Source organism: Anser anser, assembly GCF_964211835.1.
Source record: "Anser anser genome assembly, chromosome: 2".
NCBI lineage: Eukaryota > Metazoa > Chordata > Aves > Anseriformes > Anatidae > Anser > Anser anser.
In genome coordinates, this window is record NC_139721.1 from 21,270,107 (window position 1) to 21,294,174 (window position 24,068).

The window sequence follows — 24,068 nt, forward strand, 5'->3', positions numbered from 1 at the left end:
TCTGTATCTTCATCAACACTTAAGACTATTTACATATTAATTATTACTGCCATAACCTTCTGTTAAAAATTAAAGTCATAAATTACCTTCTTTAATGGAGTTGATTGTCTCATATCATACAGCACAATATTTCTGTCAGAAGCACAGCTTCCCAAAAGGTATGTCTAAATAAATAAATACATAAATAATCAGCGTACGTTATAAAGATTTTTAGAGCATAGTCAACAGCTTACATTAGATATCTAAACTATTTCACTACGCTGGTAGTCAAATAGCAGTTTCTTTTCCAATTAAGAAAATACATTAATTGTTCTTTATGTGTAGCTAATTAATAAGCAAAAACACTTCAAATAACTTTCCCAGTAAAATTCAGAATCCACACAGTCCTCTCTACAAGTAACAAGCACTTTCTCTGCGCTTCATCTACCAACACAGCCCACCCAAGAGCTATACAGGAACTGCTGGAGAAGAGCAGATCAGATGTGGTTGTTCTGCCACGAAGAGGGGGAGAAGCTGCTGCCACAAGCAATAAGTACTGCCACAGATGAGAGCTCCACAGCCACACAACTGCTACATCATATAACATGATATAATTGAGGTACAGGATATGTATTGCTGTGGGCAGAACAAAGACTGCCCTAATTTTCTTTCTGCTCTCCCCCATTAACAGAAACAAAAGATAAAGGGATGCAAATATATGGTACTATTTTTTAGGGAAATATTGCCGTAAAATATATGTATACAACCCCCTACATATTATGTGAAAACATTTAACAAAATTTACATTTGGAAAAAGCAGTTAAAGACAATGTTAACAGAGTTTAGATCTTATACTGATTAAGAAAAAACACTGATTTCCAATACATAACAAAAAAATACCTCAATAGGATTAAATTTTACACTGCTTATGCTATCAAAACCCCATGTCAATGAACACATGGGACTGGTCCTTTGCTCATCCCAGATGTCCACTTGCTGGCCGCAAGTGGCAAAAACAGCTTCTTTCCAGTGGTGATCAATTCCTGTATACACTGTCTTTAAAGGAAAAAAAAAAGAAAGAAAAAAAGAAAATTTACAAAACCAAATGTATAAATAAATGCCTAAGTGTGTTCTATTATACAACAACAATAACAAAAATCAACAGATCATTACATATCACACCTCTCATGTTTTTATTTATTTACATTACTGAGAACCAAGTCACCACTGCTGCTGGAAACCAAGTCTAATTAGATGTACATTTACACAATAGGGTGGCTTTCTGCATTTTTTCCTGTGTGCTCATTTAATATGCATGCGTGCATTTCTTGTTAATTTCTAATGGAGTTGGCATTACAAGCCCATTTACAAAGTATGGCCAACTTTAAAGCAAATGAGAATTTTATGGGTACAGTTAATTTTCAATTAGGAAGCGAAAAGTATCTCCTACACATACAAATAATTAAAGGGTTTCAAGATATCTACTTATAAAAAAAATTCAGTTTTCTTAAAGTAAGCTTGCCATCAGCTCAAAGTGCTGAAGTATATTTATTTCTGACAAAAGTAGATTAAAATGTAAAGTCAAAATTTTGTATTGAATGGCTGTGAGGTATGGCATGAAAATAAAGTTATTTAATGAAGACTAAGCATTGACAACAGATGAAGGGAAACAGACAACAGTAAGATCTGACGAGTTCCGAGAAATGGGATGATTAGTATAGACAGATCTAAGCACCCTCTGATGGCACTTGAGATATTCCTTCCTAGTTACATGTAAAATAAATATAATAAAAACTTGGAGATACTCTTAAAGCGCCATTATAAAATTTGATGCCGTCACCTTACAACACAGTGTGGTAACAACTGTGATATCAACCTATTTCTCTCTCCTCCAAAAACCACATAAGAATTGGTTCAAATTTAACTCAAAAGAAGAAAAGTGGGAAATCAGCACTTAGATTTACTACCTTTCCAAGAATTGTATGAATTGGTTCTTCTTCTTCTCCATATGCCGGGCTCTCCATTTTCCATTGCTTCACAGTTTTGTCATCACCAACCTGGAAACAGTGGAGAAAGCACGTATGGTTTTACAAAAATATATTCCCTCTACTTTACCAGTCATCTTTGCAAATACAGGCAGCCTTTCTAAAGGCTACAATATATACAAAAGTAAAGTGCTCTCTTTATGCCTCCAAGTAGCAGATTAGTTCTCCTTGTTGCGTTATTTCAATAGAAACTGACAAAGTAGAGGTACGTGGTCTGGTTGGGATGGAGTTAACATTCTTCACAGCAACCCATATGGTGCTGTGCTTTGGATCTGTAGCAAGAACAGTGCTGACAGCACCAACGTTTTGGCTATTGTCTGCACAGTGTCTATGCTCCCTCTGGTTGCCCACTGTCGGTTGTCATGCCTGACACCCCCATCCACAACTAGGCTAGGGGTGGGCAAGAGACTGGGAGGAGACGCAGGCGGCTGACCTGAATTGGCCAGAGGTGTACTGCATACCACAAAACATTGCGTTCAGCAATAAAAACTGGGGTAGAGGAAGATGAAAAGAGGAGACGGGTGTTGGCTTCCAAGGTAACTGCTGCTCAGAGACTGTCTGCTTGTGGAAGTAGATAAGTGATTTCCTTTTTGTTGCTTGTTTGATTGGTTTTGCTTTTTTTTTCCCCCCTCTTTCTTGCACCTATTCAACTGTTTTTATCTTAACTCATGAGTTTTTTCACTTCTGTTCTTCTATTTTCTTCCCAATCCTACCGCTGTGGAGTGGGAAAAAACAGGCAAGAGGCTGTATGGGTGCTTGGCTAGGATGAAGACGCAACAGTATACCCTGCTGATTTATTTCCAGAGCCAAGGACACTCATATCTGCACACTTTGCTCCAGCATCTTTATATCTGGCTATATTTAAACAAATTTTGCTTGAATGGGATCTTCACATGTAGAATTTTATGCTAAGTTTGATTTAAACAAAGGTTTGTCTAAACATTGGCAAAAAAAAGTCTCTCATCTAGTTGTCACTTTGGATATTCTCCAGAGATACTACCAGGGTTGAAAGGAAAAAAAAAGGTAAGCTGTAAAGTGACTGCTTATTTTAGGTTACATTTTGTGATTCTTAATCAGATGGCACCTTAAACTCCACTTTATCTTCTGGAAGTAATTTAATGAGCATGTAAACTGCTAAAAGTCAGTCCACCTCAGTTGCTCCAATTACCTGTGCCTCATCCCATGCTACCTCTTGTATTATGCCAGCACAAGCTTTTGCGTGGCTGTACAGTGATCTGGATCAAGGAAACAGACTGTAAAAATAAGTTAGCTATGCATGCTTAACTTCCTCTCCTGATAGCACTACTTCTCTTCTTCCCCTCTCTCAATTCCCAGGTAGAGAGATTGTCAAAAAGGGATTCTGATTTGGAGTCATTTGGAATTTTCTGCTGAGACTTTCCCAGCATTGTAACTACTGTCCTCATGACCTGGTATCTACTTCAGGAAAAATAAATATATAGCAATTAAAATAGCTCTTGTGGGAGAAGGTGGGTGATTTCCCTTATGTTGAGCTCAAAAGATGCAAAACCCCAGTACACTAGTCTTAAAAGCAATTCTTTTTATTTTGTTATCTTAGAATTGTTCTAGTGCAAACAGGAAGACATACTACTTCCAAACAGCTTACATGCAACTGAATTAGTTGTGGTTGATACAAATGAATAAAGTCTTATTAACATCACCTTATTGAACATAATTACTCAACCAAAAACCAAAGCCATCTTGAATAGATCAGGTTATCTTTCACCACAAGCTACAGAAATATTCAGAGAAGTAACCATTTCCATGTCTTCCAATGAACTTAGCCTATCTAATTGTTCAACAAACATAATTACCTGCTTCTTTAATGAAAACTAGATTACTCAAATTCTAATTAAATGGCTCCTTTAGCAATAATCTGGTAATTATCTTTTCCATAGTCTTGAACAACATCCATATCACAACACTGAAAGTATTTTAATCAGAAACAGAATTGTTAGGTTCACAGACATATTGAATAAATTCTAAAATAACTTATTCTCTGCTATGCAGTATTTAAATATAAGTTGCTCACTGGAAAACAAATGGTGAATAGGCACTCTGCACTGTTAGACTGTATTAAGGAGAGACACTATACTTACAGTAAAGAATGATGTACCACAGAAACGAGCACACATGCCTCGAACAAAGCCTTCATGGGCTTGTAGAGTACGAATACACTGTCGTTTGGTCAAGTTCCAAATTCTAACCTGTTAAAAATGGAAAAGTATTCTGTAGTTATTTAATTAAGTTTTATAAGTACAAGAGATAACATATGCTGTAACAAAATGGCGTAGCTGGCTTGAACACTGGCCAGATTTTATAACATTAAAACTTATTTATTCCCTTCTTCACAAAAATTTTTTAAAGTGCAGCTCTTTGCTTTTCACCCCATCCTCCCACCCAAGCTGTACACCTACCTTATTCTTCCATTCCCCTATTTTTCAACTAGAATTCTTGCTAAAATTGTATCATTGCTGTTATCTTTTAGCAAAAAACACCCCTTCAAAGAGAAAAGCACAAGGAAATAACCTTTGTAACCGCGAGGATGTTCTCATTCCAGTTGCTCTATTCAATTTTATAATGATGCCCACCTCTTGCAGAGGTTTCTGTTTCAAAGTATTTTGGCCCATTCAATAATAATCAAAAAAAAAAAGTAACGGAGGAGCTCAATTTTTACATTTGTATGTATTGTTAGTACCCCATACTTTAGTTGCTCTACCAGCGTATAAGAAATCAGTCCAACGTTTCATATAAATTTATTCCTCTCCTCTTTGAAAACATAACGTGTATGTTCTATAAAAAGCAAAAAGCAAGTAGGAACCAAGAAGACACCTTTAAAATATACAAATGTTATGAAATGAAGAAGGTATTGGTAAGAGGACAGAGAAGACAAGTATATATTTTTTATGCAAATGACTCCAATTAGAGTAACCTTACTTGCAATTTTTAATATTTATCTAAAATATTACAAACAAATATAGGATTAGCATTTTTTTCAATATGCTAAATTATTATTCCACAAAGGTTTTGACTGCATGCCCCTTCTTCCTAGCTCATCTGACTTCACATTATCTTCTAACTCTGCAGCAGTTCACCTTCTTTGGAGGGGGTGTGGAACAGCAAAAAGCAATCATTATGGACTGCAAATATTCACATTCACTGCTCCATCCTGAGGAATTGTTAAATCCCCTTCTCACAGCTAAAGCTGCTGCCTAAAGCTTTTTGAAACCCTCTGTGTGCTGGGAGGTCACAACCTGCAGTTTGAGAAACACTCTCCCAAACTGGGTAAGCTGCACCTTCTGAGAGACGATCACATTTGAACAGAATTTAATATCGTAGCTCAACAAAAACACAAAAGAAAGGTAACTAGGGTGCACTTAAAAAAGAAAAAGAAGGAAGAAAGGGACTTTTTTTTTATTGTGGTTTAAAACTGCAGCTTACCTCTCCATCACACGCTCCAGACAGTACTGTAGACAAACTCTTTGGATGTTTGGCCATGCAATTAACTCCATCTCTGTGGCCATCAAGTGAGCTTAGAAAAGGTTTTGCAAACACACGTTCTAGCTTTGTTGCATTCAGAGCTCTGGTGTACTCTCGTGGAACCTCAAACGGATGCAATACGGGGTCATAGTTTCTTGGAACTGCAGTAAGAGTAACACAGACATTAGAAACCCATAATGTGAAATGTAGGTCAAGGTGAACTGAACTAGAAAGCTTTTCTTGTTGATTTTCTTGCTGTGGAGAATTTTCTGTGACACTGAGATTTTTACATGTATCAAGCAAGGGTCTCTCTGCATCTGTCTGTAGATAATACCTTACAATAAAATGAGAAAGATAGAGGATATTGACATGGTGCTCCTGGCTTCTGTCACCACTGTTCTGTTTTATGCAAGAGGGTTGAAAACTCAGCAAAGCAACTGTCAACAGATCAATCATCGAGACTTAATACTTAGTTCAGTCTGCTGATCTCCAAAGTATATTAAGACCTCTAAAATCTCTGATGAAAAGGAGCTGGATATCACTCTGCAACATGACAGAGAATTTGATTCAACAACTTACATACAAATCATGCTTGGAAAATAAAGATCACAGAAGGGCTGAGGTCGGAAGGGACCTCCGAAGGCCATCTAGTCCGACCCCCCTGCCGAGTAGGGTCACCTAAAACACATTGCGCAGGATGGCCTCCAGGTGGGTTTTGGATATCTCCAGGTAAGGAGACTCCACAGCCTCTCTGGGCAACCTGTCCCAGTGCTCTGTCACCCTCACAGTAAAGAAGTGCCCCCTCATATTGAGCCGGCACCTCCTGTGCTTCAGTTTGTGCCCATTGCCTCTCATCCTGTCTCCGGGCACAACTGAAAAGAGACCAGATCCATCCTCTTGACACCCTCCCTCAGATATTTATACACACTGATGGGTCTCCCCTCGGTCTTCTCTCTTCCTGGCCAAATAGGCCCAGCTCTCTCAGCCTGTCCTCGTACGACAGGTAACATGTATTCAGATGTCCCAGTCGGTAACTTTAATAATCTTTTTCCATGTTATAAGTAAATAAATAACAATGAAGTGCCAGTTACGACACCCCTTCACACAGCACAGCCCCCTGCCTCTAAATCAATCTCATAACAATGTACGCAGAGTTTAAAATACCATAGGTCCCCTGTCCTCAAAACCCAGCCTGATATAGCGCAGCCGAGACTCACTCCTGCTCCTCCTGACAAAGGGTGGCGATTTTACAAACCGTGTTACTGCCACTACGGAGAAAAAACCGAAACCACCACGCCAGAGGGGAGCCCGGCGGGGAGGAGCGCGGCCAGCCCGGCTCACGGGCCGCGGGCGGCCGCCGCCATTTTGTCGGCGGCGCAGCGAGGGGACGGCACCGGGGGCGGCCCGGGGGGCACCGGGCGAGCGGCCGGGGGGCAGCGGCGAGCCCCGGGGCTTCACGGTGCTGCCGGGCCGGGCTCAGGAGATCGTTGCCTCCGCCTCAGAGGCCCACGCTGGGGAGGGAGCAGGGCACCGGGTGGGGAGAAGAGGTCCGGGGAGGGGGGGGAGGCAAGGGGACCGGGGGGGGTGCTGCTCACCGCGCTGCAGGTCCAGCTTCGTCTCCCGGACATAGTCGTCGGGGTTGCGGCTCAGCACCTTGACCCGCATGGCGCCGCGCCGCCCGGCTCCTTCCCTCCTCCTTCCTGCATGTGACCGGATGGGCCGGGCCGGCCGCAGCCTCGCAGGACGGGACGCGGAGCCCCCGCGGCTCCCTCACCGGTACCGGCACCGCCACCGCCACCGCCACCGGCACCGCCGCCGCTGCTGCTGCTGCTGCGGGGGGCGATGAGCGCGGCGCCGGGCGCCCAGGGCCCCGCCGCCGCCGGGGGCCCGCCGGGGGTGCCGGTGCGGTCCCTGCTGCGCCACGTGCAGCTGGAGAGCCTGGCGGCCGGGCTGAGCGGCGGCGTCGTGTCCACGCTGGTGCTGCACCCGCTGGACCTGGTCAAGATCCGCTTCGCAGGTGGGGACGGGGACGGGGGGCGGCGGGGGGGTGGCTGCTGGCTGGGGGGGGACACGCGGAGGCCGCGGGTGGGTGGGCTGTCTGCAGCCAGCGTTCAAAGTTCGCCTTCGTGCAGGGGGTTTTCAACAGTCAAAACAGAACAACGGTTGTATTGTTGGGCTGGCTGTTAACAATAGGGGTGTTGGTTTGCAGAGAGCCCTAGCTTCTTCGGCCTTCCTTAGGTCAGCATCTTCCTGTTGGTTTTGTCATTAATATAAGAAGCGTTTTGCCCTTACGTCTTCTCTTTTATAGAGGTTTTGTTGTATTTTTGGGTTGATGCCTTAAGTAGGTATGCGGGTATCAAAAATAAATTCTGAACTATTGAACAAAAGTCTTGCAAAACCTAATGCATTACGTTTTTCAGCAGACTTTTTGCAAAGTTGGATTTAAATAGCCTCTGCTGTCTCATAGCGCGGTCGCATCCTGGGCTGCATTAGGAGGGTGCAGCCAACAGAAGCGGTCCCTTCTCTCCGTCCAGTGCTCCTAAGGCTCGTAGGACACCTGAAGCACCGTGTCCTGTCTGGGGTTCACCAGTACAGGAACGACATTGACGTGCTGGAGTGATGCCAGGGGAGGCCACCGGGCTGGACAAGGTGCTGAGCGCGTGGCACAGGGGGACAGACAGGAGCACAGAATAGAATATCCCGAGTTGGAAGGGACCCACAAGGATCATCGAGCCGGTCAGGCTCCGGAAGAGAAGGCTAAAGGGAGGCGTTATTGCAGTCTGTGTCATTGGAAGACATGGAAAAGGTGAAGCCAGGTTCTTCTTGGAGTGAGTGATAGGGCTAGAGGGAACAGGCGCAAGCTGGAACATAGAAAATTCCGGTTAGCTACTAAGAAAAACTTATTTTTTTAACCGTGAAAGTAGTCAAATGCTAGAAGAGGTGGTTCATAGGCTGTAATCTTTTCAGCTTTGGAAATGTTCAAGAACTGACTGGGCATGTCCCTGATTAGCCTGATGTAATTAAATGTGTTTTGAGCTGGGGATTGTATTAGAAGACCTCTGGAGGCCCCTTCCAACCAGAATTACTTTATGCTTTTATATGATGGTTTCAGTTTTGTCACAGATTTCCATCTGTTAGGTTTTGCGTGGACTCACTAAGACTGACGGCTTTTTTTTTTTTTTCCCCAAAAAAAGTTTGTTCTGGGTCATTGAGATCTGAAGTCCACGTTTTAACAGCATAGCTCGTGTGTTGGTTTGTGATACCCAGCTATTGCACCTTGTGGCATAGGAGAGAATAACATGGTGATGTGCTTTGGATTTAGATGTCAGTTCAGGATGTAAGCTCTACCTCCCTGCTGCGTGTGAGTGGTCCACAGCTCTATCTTTTCATTGTTGGAGGCCACACTGAGAAGTTTTTGAACAAGACCTGAGTTATTTGTTGGTACTCCAGTGTTAACCTTACTCTGCCTTAGCCCCAGCTAGCTTTTCAGTCAGACGGTACAGAGAGAAAGGGATCGTTTCACATGCTTCTTTGGTTTGAAAATGATGATCCCTATACTTTGTCTTCAACCAGGAAGAAAAAGCTGAGATCAGAAATCAATGCTATAAAGATCTTTGGTAGCATCATTGACAGACTTGCATTCATGTCTCTGATTTTCCACCTTGTTTAATGTGCTTATAAACCTGATTTAATGTCAGCATGGTAAAAAAAATAAAATGGGAAGGTCTAGCAGTGCTCATTCAGTAGGAGGAAAAGGCATTTAATTATGTTCTAGTTTTGAGTGATTGTTAAGATATCGAGGACTTGTCACAATATACTCAGAAAAAAACATTTTATCCTTAGTTCTGAAGTCTGTCACAACATACAGCGCCGTACACAAAGTTCAAAGGAAGAGTGAATAAAGAATATGGCACTGAACAGAAAACATCTGAAATTAATGATTGCCATCGTGTCCTGGTGGGGATACAGAAACTGTGCTGACTGTGAAACTTCACGATTAATCATACGTAAAGTTTCAGTCTAACCTTCTGTCTATATGAAGAAAGAAAGTGCCTGCTATAGTGGCATCCTAGAATAATTTAGGTTGTTGTCAGTAACCAACAAACTGTCTTGCTGTTATGACAGGAACGATGGTAGCTACTGCTTTAAGCTGTATGAAATCTGTGCTCTAAAATAAATCTATCAAACAAAGACTTGGGCATTCTTTGTCTTGTTGACAGTGACATTTTCTGAATATTTGGACAAACAGCTGTTTGGTTATTGGGTGAAAGCGTGCACATTTGGTGTTTTCAATCAATTCAGTGAGAAAAGAAGTAGAACATGAGAATTGATGATGGAAACAACCTTTGAGAGTTCTGGTGAAAACTGACATTGGAATCAATAAGACATGGCTTCCTGAAAATACTCAGGTCTTCACAGAACATTCAAAAGAATATTTAAGTTACGAATTCTTATATGGGGCATTACCAAACTCTTTGTAGAAATGTGTTGTCAAAGAGCCCACACGTATCACTTGAAATATGATGTGAAATCCTTTGGGCGCTAAAAAGAAAGGACAAAAAAAAAACAACATAGGTCAAAGCTGCTGCTCACCAAAAATGTGCATTAGTGCAGTTAGTCTTGTGAGATTGATGGAAACTTTCTTCTTGCAGAGCTTTAAACTTTTTTTTCTTCTTTTTTAAAGTTTTTTAAGTCTAGATTTATTGAAGTTGTAAGCCCCAACATGTGCATACTTTTAAAATACAGCTGATTAGTTAGGCTTTTATGTTCACTTGCAGCTTTGTTTGGAGGCTGTGAACTGCTGGGGTGGCTTTCACACAGCTGAATTTCATGCTGCCGGCAAGTGTTTTTCACTGCAATTTCTTTTTTTTTCACAGTGAGTGATGGATTGGAGCTGAGGCCAAAATACAATGGGATTCTCCACTGCATGACTACTGTCTGGAAGCATGAAGGGCTACGAGGCTTATACCAAGGGGTAACTCCCAACATGCTGGGAGCAGGGGCTTCCTGGGGACTTTACTTTTTCTTGTAAGTAGAACTGTAAAATGTGTCAGATCCTGTGCAATGTACTGTTCAGATATAAACTCCATCTACCCTGTGAGGGTATATAAAAAAATGTGCTAACTGGCTTATAAACTTGCGATTCTTTTAGTACGTCCAGGTCCGTTACCCGTCATTATGGTTTGCTGTTTCAGAACGTAAGCAATTTGAGTCAGAGACCTGTTACTTTGTCAAGTACAGTGCATTCCCCTTGATGCTGTGAAAACACTAAGGAACTTGAGAGATGGTGACATCACTTGTGAAGAGTCCTCTAAAAGCGCAAATAAACTGTGCTTAAAGCCTCACAGAAAATAAGAACCTAAACTGGCATGTTAAGAAGTAAAGGACATGATAAAGTTTCCTACTAAAGCTAAATATTTAACTGCTTTTTAATAGTTCTGCTAAAAGTTATTTCGTTGTTTTTGTTGATGTCCTTTACTTATAAAGACTATTTTTTAATATTCAGTGTTTTCTACTGTAATAGCTGTGTAACTGACCTGATTTACTGCTGTCCCTATTAATTGAAACATTTTTGAGACAGGTTATTTGGTATTCCTGTGCAAAGCTCACTTGCCAGTTGTCTAGACTGTTTTCGTTGAACTTCAATCCTCAAGCTTCGTTGTGAGCTCCTATTGACTGTTCAGCTCCTAATGACACTTTTAAAACCTCAAACGCTGGAAACTGGATCAAGAGATGAAAACTCAGTGAAAACTTCTATTAGTTTTAATAAAAAGTAGGCTGTCTGGCGGGTTTCTTTTAGAAATTACTTCTTGAGATAGCTGTTTCAGGATGTAGCCCCATTGATACTGATAGTAGTCCCTGATCAATTTAAATATGTGTTACCATAGTTGACTTGAAAGAGTTAACTGTTCAGAAATCAATTAATCAAGCAAACAATGACAGTTTTCTTAGAAATCTTTTCAAAGGTTATGTACCAGCTATTGTTCTCCCTCATGGTAAATGAGAATGAGGTAGTGGGTTTGTTTGTGCCTTTTTTTTTTTTAAAGTGAGACAGATTTGTTTTTACCTTTACCGAAATATATTATACATTTTCCAGTTACAATGCCATCAAAGCTTACAAGAAGGAAGGGAAGCTGGAGAGTCTCAGCGCAACTGAACACCTAGTGTCAGCTGCAGAGGCTGGTGAGTTAAATACAGAGAAGATTAATGTTTTCTGCTAGCCTGTCCATATGCTGCTCTTTGCCTTTGTGTGTCAATGCTGTTCTTTCTTACAGGTGGCAAGTGTAAGTGTTTGAGTCCAAATGTAATCACTTATTGTCTGTAAATAAATTAATGATGTCTGAGATAAATGGATAATTAACTGTGGTCCTTTCAGTTTTGCTCAGTAGTGGCAGTTGGTAAAATCCCTTCTGACCTTGTTTTCCTTATGTATAAGTGCTTTCTGTATTTAGTACTATATTGAGTCCCAAAATACAGCTACATAAATCAGCTGTTACTAGCTTGTTAACTCATTAAACTTTAAATTCTTAGACCTGGAAAAGAGTGTAGGGCTGTTGAAGTTAATAAAGTAAATGAATTGGTCATAGGTCTTTGAAAATCATTATCTAAGGTCCAGGTTTTCTTTGAAACTATAGATCCAAAATCAAAGTACAACTTTAACCATCATGACTTTTAATACATTGTTTCTGACTTACTTTCTTGTACATGCTTCTGTGTACTATTTAATCTAGGTAGTTGAGAAGATTTTATTAGGATGTTGTAGCATTCGCTTACTGTTGAAATACAATGCATATCATTTGATGCAAAAAATAGTAATGTCACTTTACAACTGCATTAAAGCTACAACAGGTTGCTTGTGTTAACCTGTCAATATTAAGTCAATTTCCCATGACTGAGATGTCCACTGAATTTTGAATAATTGTATGCTTGGAGACTGACTAAGGTAATTAGGAGTACATTATGAAAATACTTACGTTCTGTCTACTACAGGTTGCACTATTGAGTGTGGAACAGTGAGGGGAAAAAGGGGGATGTGCTGTGAATGTGCATAAAGCTGGATGCTCTATAGACACAGCCCCAGCAGGAGTATGTTGGACTTAGTTTTGAGCTTTAAAGGCAGAAAGAGAGAACAGTGGTGTGCCTAAACTTTGCCTCTTTCAAGTAATATGAGTACTCTTGTAGAATAAGTAGTTTTGTCATTGTAGAAGCGTGCGTTACATTGAACTGAACAAACTGGGACCAGCTTTGGCGTGGGCTTAACAATCAGTCTAACTTCCATCTGTTCTCAGGAGCCATGACTCTCTGCATTACGAACCCGATATGGGTAACGAAGACGCGACTTGTATTACAATATGATGCTGGTGTTGATCCATCAAAGCGGCAATACAGAGGAATGTCTGATGCTCTTATGAAGATATACAAGACAGAGGGCATACGTGGCTTGTACAAGGTAACAACATTTAAGAAAAAACTCCAGGATTGGCTGGCACCCCTCAATAGCATTGTGTGGCTTTAAATGCTTGTCTACAGAAAAAAAAAAGCCCAACTTGCGTGTCTTTTTTTTTTTTGTATTAGCTTATTTGTATTCTGTGGGTCAAAGCAAAGATCAAGCAAACAGGCTTAAACTTCAGAAGAGGAATTACAGTATTGAAATGTAGGAAATCACTGAAGTGTAAGCTTTATGTCTAAGCTGTCTTCTGAAAATACTGAAATGAGAGTAAACTACAAGCTATTCTTTAATTTTTTGAGTCTCCCCCAAACTAGGATTTGGATAAGAGAGCAGCAATAGTGTAATCTATATTGCTGCTAGTGACTTTTTCCATTTCATCTCTTATCCCTGTCTTTCTGACATCTTGTGCAACGTAACATATGACTAAAGTACTTGCTAATTTTTTCTTCTACAATGGACGGTTTCACCAGTGCTCATTTGCCCCCTAGTTATTCTGGTCTGTAATCTGTCATCTCTAGATGCATAAAATTTACAGACTTCTAAAAATGGTCTGCATATGTGTGGGGTTCTTGTTCCGTTTAATTTAGGGAAACAGATGGCAACTGGATTTGGACTTTTTGCCTCCCCCTTCCTTCAGGCCATGACATCAAGATGCATTCATCAGTGCCTGGAAGGTGTGAAGAAACCTATTTTAGTCCAGTCTGGCTCTTTTCTTGCAACTAATGCTATAGAACAAGAACACTATCTCTTAGGAATTGTCCTGATTATTGAACATTAACTTTGTTTATTAGCAGTGAAAAATACAGTCCTTTATGCTAAAGACTAGTATGCCACATACTAATGAATACCAAATTCTGATGCCAGGAACAAAACACTCATTCCTAAGTTGAAATTGTCAGGATTTCTGATTTGCCTGCCTGGATGTCTGCTCTTTTTCAAGTAGATAAGTTTTAATTTATTTCCTCTGTTAGGATTTCTTTCTATGGAGTTACTTTTCAGATTTTTCATGCATGTAGTATGTGTTACTTTTAGCACTAGATCCTTTTTTGTAACATTAATCTGCAAGTGGGTAGTTAAACCAGGTAATTTCTTTGAAGGAGCAAATTACCTGCTTAATTAGCTGTTCTGAAAAGAAGGTAACCTAGATAGATCCTGATTGACCTATATAACCATTCACACTGATCGACTTCTGTTTAACATCAGGATTCTCTCAACCTTGTCGGTACTGGGGAAGAAGGTACATCTTCAGGTGGCTTTTTGACTTGTCCATAATGTGGCCTTCTTCCATTTTCTGCTTTTGGGAGGGAGTTCACTTTTGTTTCCTCCTCCTTGCTTGGTTTAAAACTCAAGGGTTGAAGTTTTACCAATCACCCTGTGTTGCAGGAGCTGTAATGCAGATGAATGTCTTTCTCCTCTTAACCTTAATTTCAGAAAGAGTTCCTTAGAGCAGATAAGGAAAATGCCACTGCAAGTTGGAAGTAAAATCTGGAAGTTGTTTCCTTCTGATGCATTTGAGATTAGCTTTCCAAAGAATGGTGGTATTCTCCAAGCAAATCCATATCTTGCTCTCTTTTGCACAAGATGCTGTTGATGTTCTGAGCAATTCTTTCTAGTCATTTGTGGCAAAAGCCTAGTAATGTTAGGATGCACCAGCCTTTCTAGTAGGGATCAAAGCTGTCTGTTAGGTATTGTTAGTTTATTAAACTGTAGTTCATCTGAAGTTGGCTTCCCTGATAATTTATGCTGCTTGAACTTGGCCTGGATTTAAAAAGAGGAGTAGGAGCCTTTCTTTCTCCTGTCATCCCAGTAATCATCTAGTCAGTGATCTTCCCCACCCTCCATCCATAGGCTTTGTCCTTTGATTTCAGTCCCCCAGATGACCAGGGTCGGAGCTGCTCTGCTGCACTCCAAGCTGAAAAATAAACCCACCACTTTGGGGTTATGCAATTTGAAGATGCCCAGTAGATCTGTTGGAGATCTGAGCTCTGAAAATGGTTTTGCCTAATGAAGTTGAATGTCATGCAACCATCACCATGTTAAGTACTATATGTTTCTCTTCAAGTCTAAGGCAGGAGAGACCAAACATTTTAAAATAATCTTGACTGTAGGAGTTTGAACTTCAAAAAAAGCACACAGTATCTCTGAGCTCTTGAGAAATTGTTAGCTGTCTAGTATGGAGTGGCTGACTAAAAAAAATGTCAATCAAGAATGTAACTAACATTCTTCTTGGCTTGTGTGATTCTTTGTATTTTCAGTTTCGTTCTCTTTTAGTGATGATGTAGAGGCAGCAATTAGAGCAATGCTTAATGGACAGCAGTAATATAAATGGGAAATGTGGAAAGTTTAAGAAGATTTAAAAAATGTAGAGTCATCAAGACTGAGAATAATAATGCAGTATGCTAACAACAACAAAAAATCCTAGTAGTGTTACATGCTCATTACCAAGTGAAAATATATTTTACAATCACGCTGGACACTTCCTTTCAACAGTTTCACCTTTGGTAGGCAAGTTTCTGCAATCCGAGGATAAAGTATTTTTTCCAGTCCATTAATGTCTTAAGACATTTAGCTCTCTTTATTTGCTATGGTTTTTGCTTGTGCTCTTTTCCTCCTTGCGAGTGTGAAGTTTATAAGCTAAGTGACTTTCTATTTCTTTGTTTTTCCATATTGCAAAATCAACTGGGATTGGATCATCTTGACTTTAAGTGTGGCCCCAGGCTCTAGACAGAGAGAGAGGGAAGAAGTAACTTTCACATAAAAGATGTCATCAGTCTTTGCCTTGAAGGAATCGAGATGCATAGTGGCATTCTTCCAGTGTCTTTCTGCACGAGTTGTCAGAGCAGGGCATTCCGGTACTGCTGGCATTGGCATGCTGAGATCCCAAATGAAGATGGTGCTACACAGATGGCAAGGGGAATCTGCTACATTCTCTCAAAACATACCAGAGGCTGTTCTGGCATGAGCTCTCTCAGACACTTCAGGCAGTGTTGTGAGTACCTCGTCACCAAATGAACCTCGTTCCCTGCTTTACTAAGAAGCATAGGCTTTCCTCTGTATACGTTTGCCTAGGTTTCTTTTCGTCTTGGTGGAGACGTTTGAAATTCTAACCAACTGGATGCTTTTCTCCTACCCTGGATCTTCTGTGTGTGTAGCTGTTCTAAGAGAACTTTAAAGTATGATTTTTTCCACATTGTTTATTGGTCAGAATTAAATACATTACCATTTACGTTTCTAATTACATATTTAATTTTGTCCATTATTCTAATCTTCCAAAACAGACTTCAAGCATTGAATTCTTCATTGAGCAAAGATTGTTCCTGCTCATCTGTTACAGAAAAAGTCTTCTAAAGATAGGCTTTGAATATAAAAATTAACATGATTTCTATAAAGAAATGATTTTTAAAAAAATATCCTTACAGTCATATTGTAGATGAAAAACAAATGTCAAATTTTATCAGGTTTTATGGCAAGAAAGTTATTTGCGTGAAATTGCAAGAATAAGAAAATTGAGTAGGAATATCTTTCCAAAACTTCGTCAGGCAGATATTTCATTACTGAGAAGAAATCAGTTTTGCTTTGAAACACTTTTCCCTAAGAACACGTGGACTTGAAATCCTCCTTTTTTATGATTAATAGCTGTGTCAGCTTTTATTATGCTGAGGTTGATTGGCAGATAGTTGTCTCACTTTTCCTTAGTGCATCTTTTAATACTGGCTCAACACTAAAAGTCCTTCAGTGTTTGGAAGTTTTCCCCATCACAACAAGACTTGCAGTGTTCTGGTATTCATTTACCAAATCTCATCAGTAGATACTTTAGGACTCTTGGGTACAAGTTATCCAATCTGCTGGCTTAAATTTAACAGTTTAGCACTCTTAAATGTTTAACATTCTTCTCTCATTAGTGGGGAAAATATTACCTCATTCTCCTATGATATAAATACATCATTGTAATTCTTTCCTAGTACAAAGCAATTGTTTCCTCTGTCTCATAAATTTTTAACTGTCTAGTAATGGGCATATGTTTGTGAAGATTTTCCCTGCTATCACTATACACAGCATTTCATACTGTTCCTGGTTCTGCTGACCCAGATAACTTTTTCTTTGATACTTTCAGTAATACTTTTTTGTCTGTTCCTCCTGTTACTTTTTTATATTACTACCTAATTTTCTTTCTGATCGAGGATTTCTGAAAACCTGAGTTGTCCTTTCCCATCTGTTGTAGCATCAAACTCCACAAAATTCTGTAATTATGCTCACAGTTGACAAAATTGAGGCATTTTTTTAATTCCACTTGTCCATATTTAGGGAACTATTCTTTCTAGGTTAGTGGTTGTGAACTGGGGACTTTAGCTAGTCCCTAATTCACTTGATCAGTTTGTGGTCACTGATGATTAATTTATGACCATTGTTTTTTACTGTGAGAAGAAATTAATACTCATTTATTACAGAGAGGTCCTAAAAATCACTGTCTGCATGACTATATTATCTTGAATTTAAGAAATCTGTAGCTTCCAGAGAGTTAATCTCTGAGTAATAGAGGCTCAGTGTGATTTTTATGCCTGCTGTTTTCTTTTTTTTTTTTCCTGAAAGTTAGGAGTTTGTGAATTAATTTTTCTTTTTGTCCTATTACACAGGAGACATTTCAGTTGACTCCTACCAGGTTTCCTTCTCTTCTCCTGCTCCAGGTTCTTAGTAGTTTATTGATCTGTCTATATTCAACATTTTGGGCTTCTAGTTTAGTCTAATACAGTTTTGTGCCTGGACACATCTTTTATATTCCTCTGTCTTTCCTGAATTGGTCATGAAAAAGAAGATAAAACTGTTCAATACCACAGTGTTTTGAGACGTTTTGGTTACTCGAGTCCTTTTTAGTCACGTTTTGATCATTTGCTCTGTTATAATTTTCCCTTTGCGACAGTTTTCAGCAAGCTTTTGGCTCCTATAAGTCATTTGCAGCCAGGATGATTATTCCCCACTTATTTGTATTTTTCCAGTGTAAGTGACCAACTCTCTAACAAGAGAATTAGAACTTCTCAGAACCCATGCAGCTGTCAGTTCATTTTCAACTGAGCTACTCCTGCCTTCTCTTTCTTCTAGAGACGCTTCAGAAAATACCTGTTTTCCTCCTTCACTTCAACTTTTCTGAAAGAAAGTTTTTGTAAATTTCCACATTAAGTTCCTACTGTCCCTTACTGCCCCTTACAGCTGTCAGCATTTCACAGACTGCTTCATGACTTTGTTCTTGCAGTTTGTTCTGCTGCGTTGCTTTGGGATGTGCTCTGAGCAGGGTGAGGAATGCACTCAAACCGATGATCTGAATTATAGGTTTATTTTTTTAATGTAAATCATCCATAAGACCTTGTATGAGTTACCTTTCCATCTGTGCACTTCAGCTTTCTACTGTGCAAGTGTGTAAATATGTTATAGATTCATATATATAAACATTTATGTGTATATAAATATATATAAACACATCTACGTATCTATCTCCAGGACTTGATCACTAGAGTTTTTGTACCTCTACTTCTAGTAGCCTTCCTCACTGAGACCCCAGCTTATGTAATTGCCTTACTGGTCTCAAGTGGGTATTAAACAGCTTACCTCCAGTCCCTGGCAGTTTGATTTGCAAATCAGCTTGATCGTATTTTTATAATCCTGATCCACATTACCAGCTTTTTGAGACCTGTCCTTGTGCTCTGTTAGGTGGCATCCCTAGGCCACTTGCTTTACTTTTCTTCCTCATTAGGTGTCTTAGCCTGTATCTCATCTCAAGAAAAGTAACATGCATTACACTTTGAATGCCCACCCTGAAGAATACCAACAACATGTGGGTTTTGAAACATATTACACAGCAAGAGCTGTGCAGTCACAATTTTTAAAGGAATGGTGGATATATTATGTGTATAAACTGAACTCTGTCAAGTAGTATGGTTCTTGTGGATTGCTTTTCAACCTTGGTTTATTCCCTTTTTTAGGGATTTGTGCCTGGTCTGTTTGGAACTTCACATGGAGCACTTCAATTCATGGCGTATGAAGATTTGAAATTGAGATACAACAAGTATAGAAACAGAGTATCAGATACAAAATTGGTAAGATTATTGAGAACAAAAATACATTCATTGGCATGTGAACAAGTGGAGATTTATTCCGTTCATCTAGGTTATAGAACGGCCAAGTCTACAATGTATTATTGTATTGATGCATTAGTTGAAATATAAAATATATAAGGAAATATGATTTTTCACTTTAGGAACAAGCAACTGTTTGCTGCTGTTTTTCTGTAGGGAAATCAGGTTATTTTGGCAAGTGGTTTAAGAATTTTAGGGGGAGGAACGTTTTTTGAAAATTGTCTTTCTATGTGGAATCATACGCAGTTTTCCTAAACACCTACCTATAAAACTAGTCAGGTGCAAATTGGGCAAAGCTATTGTTACTTTTGGAACACCTGAAAGAGTTCTAGAAGAGTTTCATTTGATAAGAATGAGAGAGCACAACAAGCATTTTACAATGAATTACCTAAGGCACTCTGTATGCTCTGTAACATTGCCAATTTTTGAAATGAGTTTATTTGAAATGGAAAAAAATCTGTTGTTTAGTTTAAAATTTTAAAATCAAACAAGATTTTGGGAAATTGGCTATTTTAAACCATAGTTAAGGCAAGCCTGTTTTTTTTTTTCTTTTAGAACACTGCAGAATACATAACGATGGCAGCTGTATCCAAAATATTTGCTGTGTCAGCAACTTATCCCTATCAAGTTGTACGAGCTCGTCTTCAAGATCAGCATAATACATATTCTGGTGTGTTTGATGTGATCCGCAGGACATGGAGGTAGGCATGCAGCATTAAAAGCTCGCGTCATGGAAAGTGAGTCTTACTGATTCACCGTGTTTACTTGCTTCCATGCTGACTGGTTGTCTGTATGAAGCCATTTTGTGGGCTCTGCCACTAATAGCTGTAATCTATGGAGAAAGGAAGAGAGAGGAGAGGGTCAGTGCTAGCCTGCACACTTCTGTTGTTTACTCTGCCTCCTTATTCTCTTCCCCACATATTTTGCTTAGAGACTAGCAAGGTTTAAAAACACACCATTGAGTTGGTTCTTCGGGGTCTCTTTAACAAGTTTCATTTGAACTGCTTTAGGTCATCATATATGACAAAAGAGTTGGGCTGGTGGGAGTTGTGGCTGATCGAAATTCATAGCAGGAGGAAGTGAGCTAGCCAGGGCTGATCTCACTGATGTCCCCGCAGTACCCTGCGGCCTGCCTTCCTGGAGGATCATTAGAGAGCTGTTATTACCTCACACCTATGCATATCTTCTCACAAACCCTCTTCGCTCAGCTCTATAAGGCGTGTAAGAGTTTTAACACAGCACTCCGTAGTTACTAGGACTAGTCACCTTTGCAGCGTGCAACCAATGTTAATCTTGCTTTGGACGGTATTTCTAGGTTGCAGCATACTGCTAGAGGGATGTGAACGGGGTCAGCTAACTCCTGGGGTATTAAGGGGTGCTGCGTGAGTGAGGCTGTGTTGTTCCAGAACCACCTGTGGCTCAGAGACACTGCAGCCATTTCAATTGAAGCCAATTCTAAGTGAAAATAACTCTGATATCTCAGTGCTGTGCCCTTCAGTGCTGCAATTTACAGGAAGGCTTATTAGTTCTTACAAAGCATGAATGTACGCAGACATTTTGAGCCCACCACAGTACTCATGAAACACAAATGCAACCTAGAGCACTCAGAAGAGTGGTGTATAAACCACACCCAAGCACCTTCCAGGATCTGCTTTGACTACTCATCACTCTGGGTGTCCTAGGTCCATATGAAACTAGAAAATAGGAAGCTGAAATTAGAAGTCTTCAAAACTTTCTAACAGAAGGGAAGGTGAAGGGTTAAGATTTGATACGCTTTGACTCTGTAAACACTTTAGTAAGAAATTATTCTGAGCTTGTTATTCCTAATCTGAAGTACATTTCTCTCAGTGAGAGAGCGAGAGAAAAATAACAGGCTTTGATTTATGTCTGATTTCTATTAAAATATACTAATTAAATGTTTTTCTGTGTCGTTAAAGGAAAGAAGGAATTCATGGATTTTACAAAGGAATTATCCCCAATGTGATCAGAGTGACTCCTGCTTGCTGCATTACTTTTGTGGTTTATGAAAATGTGTCTGGTTTTTTACTTGGTTTTAGAAAAGAAAATAATTAAAGGTATAAGCTTGTGTTCAGAAGGAATCTATCCTTTATTTTTTTATATTTATGATCTGGAAGAGATTTATTTCAGCAGTCTATTTTGACACTGAATTGATTTAATATTTTGAGGAAAGAACCTGGAGAAATTAAAACCCTGCCCACATCTCCTCTGCTGAGAGTTCCTGCCTTGCTACATTTCTCTCTCTTCTGAATCAACAGTGTCTGCTTGGAACAGATGTCTGCAACTGTGAAGTAGCATTGTGACTGGGTGAAGGCAGCTGTGCAACAATTCAATTCATCCTGGCCTGCCTGGAATAATGGACTAATCTGCTCTGACAAGTCGCAAAATAACGGTTGGTCAGATTGTACTACGGAAAACTTCATATAAAAGCAACTCTGGAATCCATCAGAACTTCCTTAAATCTGAGTCTTATGGAGAAAATATGTATGTATTTGTTTACAGCAGTGTCTTCTGAATCCACCTCTGTTATCTGTCAGGTTTTAGATTATGGAGTGCTCCACATTCCATCACTTATCCAACACAAAAATGCTGTCTCAGTGGGGTGCAGTTTGGAAACTCAAATGTTTTGTAAGACAGTCAGCTGTCCATTCCTGGTTTTGAGTAATTGCCAATTGAAATCCAGTTCTTGAGTCATACCAAGACAGACTTGCGGTGTGGTTGTTGGCTTGTTTTAATACCAAACCAAAGTCCGTTGTGTGCATCGCTGGCAACTTACTTCATTCGTTTTCTCTCTCTTCCCTCCCCACTCTGACCAAGATGTTCCGTCTCTGTCACTGTTGCATCTGACCAAATATTACTAAGTAAATGAATATTTGAAAGTAGGCTTACTTAAAAATATATATATATATATGGTTTTTCCTAGTAATGCCACAGTGATACAGTTTTCAAGCAACTTTAACAACAAATATGACTACTCATTTTGAATAATATTCTTTGAAAAAAATCCATAGGTAGTCTAAAAATACTGTGCACAGGACTTTCTTAAAAATCATTCATGTCTTCTGATTTAGTCTCAGGAAATGACTAAGAATATACCAAGTGCTAACACAATAGTAAGCAAAATTACAGTACATCTCAGTAAATTTGAATAACAGTGCTTATTTTTATGGCAGTAATTGCTATCATGGATATGTACTTTTTGGAAACTTAGGTGTTGTTTTTTCTTTTTTAGTTCTTCATTGAGGAAGTACATTACTGAGCATAGCATCTGCCTTCTGCTGTTATTATGAATGTATGAATAAATATCTAGAAAGTAGCACTTAACTGAGGAATAAATAAGTTAGCAAAGGTTATTCAACAGGTGGGGATAAATAATCAATTTCATAAAGAATAGAAAATACTATTCAGCAAAACACTTGAATAATCTCTTAGAGAAGTTTCCTGTTTAACACAAGACTAACCAGAAGCAGGAATTAGGGAATTGGTTTAACTTCTAAATTTGGAAAACTACAGAAACTGCTTAGTATTTTGAATCTCAATTCTGTAGTCCTGTTGCTTGTTTCTGTTGATACTATTGCCACATCACACTTTGTGTATGCTTAACTTTTTAAATAATTTACTCCTTTTCCTCCCTAATCCCATCCTTTCTACTGTTACAGTTGATAATACATAAACTATCTCACTTGAAAGAGCATGTGACCATTATATCTGTTATTTATTTTGTTTGTTTGTTTAATTATAAAAGCTTCCCTGTACACTTAACTGAAGATCAAATTTACTGGAAGTTTACCATGCAAATTACTGCATAGAGCCCTATCAGCTACTGCCTTCTTTTGCCTTTCGTTGGAAATTTTTTATTTGGGTTTGTGTTTTCTAGTATTCAGGATTCAAAATACATTGTGAAGACATAGGAATAAACCATACGAAAATAAAAAACGTTGTGCACTGACTGCCCTGGATTAGCGTGTTGCAGACTCAGAGCGGGGTGCGTGTGATCCAGGATAAATGTAAAGACAGTCTCCAAGTGTGTACACAATCAGTGACTGTATGTTAACTGACATCCTCTAAATTCACGCCATAGTTTAGCTTACAGTAACTAGTTTGTGTTCATATGCCCTAAAACCCCTCTTGCCAGCCAATAAAAACAGTGGCAGTTCTTCAGAGACATAAATGCCAGCTGTGCTATTTGCTGGCTTGCAGCAGTATCGCATGTAAGCTTGCAACAGGGAGAACCTGAATGCTCTCCTAGCTGCAGTTGTGTTCCTCTAGCATTTTAACAAAGCTGCGGATGAGCCATCAATTTGAGACATGCCTTGGGAAAATCTTATAACCAGCTCAGAAGAAAAAACAGGATTTTGTATTAAAAAGCTAAAATAAATATCTCAGGTGTAATGTTTTTCCTTTTAATTTCTGGACAGGGTGTATTTCTGCATGTTATACATGCTTTTTTTTTTTTATTTTGTTAATGTGAAATTGATTTTGCAATGTAAACGTGGATATTATTTACCCTTAGAATCTGTACCTTTTTTTTTCTTTTTTTAAGACTTGAGTACATCGTTTGTAGCATTTGGAAGAGAGTACTCTAAAATGTTTCTGTTAACGGTGCACTAGGTGGAAGATATGCCATGATTAATGTTGTCACTCTGCATTACTTCTTGTCCAGTCTGGAGGCTGCATTCAAATATCTGCAACATCATTCTTTCAGTTTGGCAGTACACTCTTTGGAAAGCCAAGGCTTTTCAGCTGGCTTTATTTGTGTATCTTCCAAACAACATATCTAGCTTTAACACCAAAGTGATTGTATCTATCTGACAGGCTAAATTCAGAATTATTAATTGGAGAAATAAAACCTAAGTTTTGTAACTGTAAAATTACTCAGGTTTTGCATGATGACAGTGGAGATCAATAATAAATGTTTGCACTGAAACCTAGTCTCAAGCAGAGGACGGA

General features: G+C 39.3%; 2 protein-coding genes across 2 annotated transcripts in view; one reads left to right on the forward strand and one right to left on the reverse strand.

Annotated features, from left to right (window-relative positions):
- Window positions 1-7,276, reverse strand: part of DCAF13 (DDB1 and CUL4 associated factor 13) — a 25,434-nt gene extending 18,158 nt beyond the window's left edge. Inside the window, exons 1-6 of the mRNA XM_083824760.1 lie at window positions 7,118-7,276; window positions 5,484-5,683; window positions 4,142-4,249; window positions 1,947-2,036; window positions 880-1,035; window positions 87-164 (exon numbers count right to left, since the gene is read on the reverse strand). Of these exons, the coding sequence (XP_083680886.1) occupies window positions 87-164; window positions 880-1,035; window positions 1,947-2,036; window positions 4,142-4,249; window positions 5,484-5,683; window positions 7,118-7,187 (702 nt within the window). The 5' untranslated portion in view covers window positions 7,188-7,276. The remainder of the gene's footprint in view (window positions 1-86; window positions 165-879; window positions 1,036-1,946; window positions 2,037-4,141; window positions 4,250-5,483; window positions 5,684-7,117) is intronic.
- Window positions 7,225-23,485, forward strand: SLC25A32 (solute carrier family 25 member 32). The gene is made up of 7 exons (XM_083824761.1): window positions 7,225-7,539; window positions 10,400-10,550; window positions 11,620-11,705; window positions 12,812-12,972; window positions 18,948-19,061; window positions 19,656-19,801; window positions 21,038-23,485. The coding sequence occupies exons 1-7, from the start codon at window positions 7,365-7,367 to the stop codon at window positions 21,171-21,173; spliced, it is 969 nt and encodes a 322-aa protein (XP_083680887.1). The 5' UTR covers window positions 7,225-7,364; the 3' UTR covers window positions 21,174-23,485.
- Window positions 23,486-24,068: the final 583 nt, after the last annotated feature.

Excerpts from the sequence above, each read along its gene's own strand:
- SLC25A32 (XM_083824761.1), top strand. The coding sequence starts at position 7,365 with ATGAGCGCGGCGCCGGGCGCCCAGGGCCCCGCCGCCGCCGGGGGCCCG. Across the intron at positions 19,062-19,655 it reads GAGTATCAGATACAAAATTG|AACACTGCAGAATACATAAC; the intron begins GTAAGATTATTG and ends TTTTTCTTTTAG. Across the intron at positions 19,802-21,037 it reads GTGATCCGCAGGACATGGAG|GAAAGAAGGAATTCATGGAT; the intron begins GTAGGCATGCAG and ends GTGTCGTTAAAG.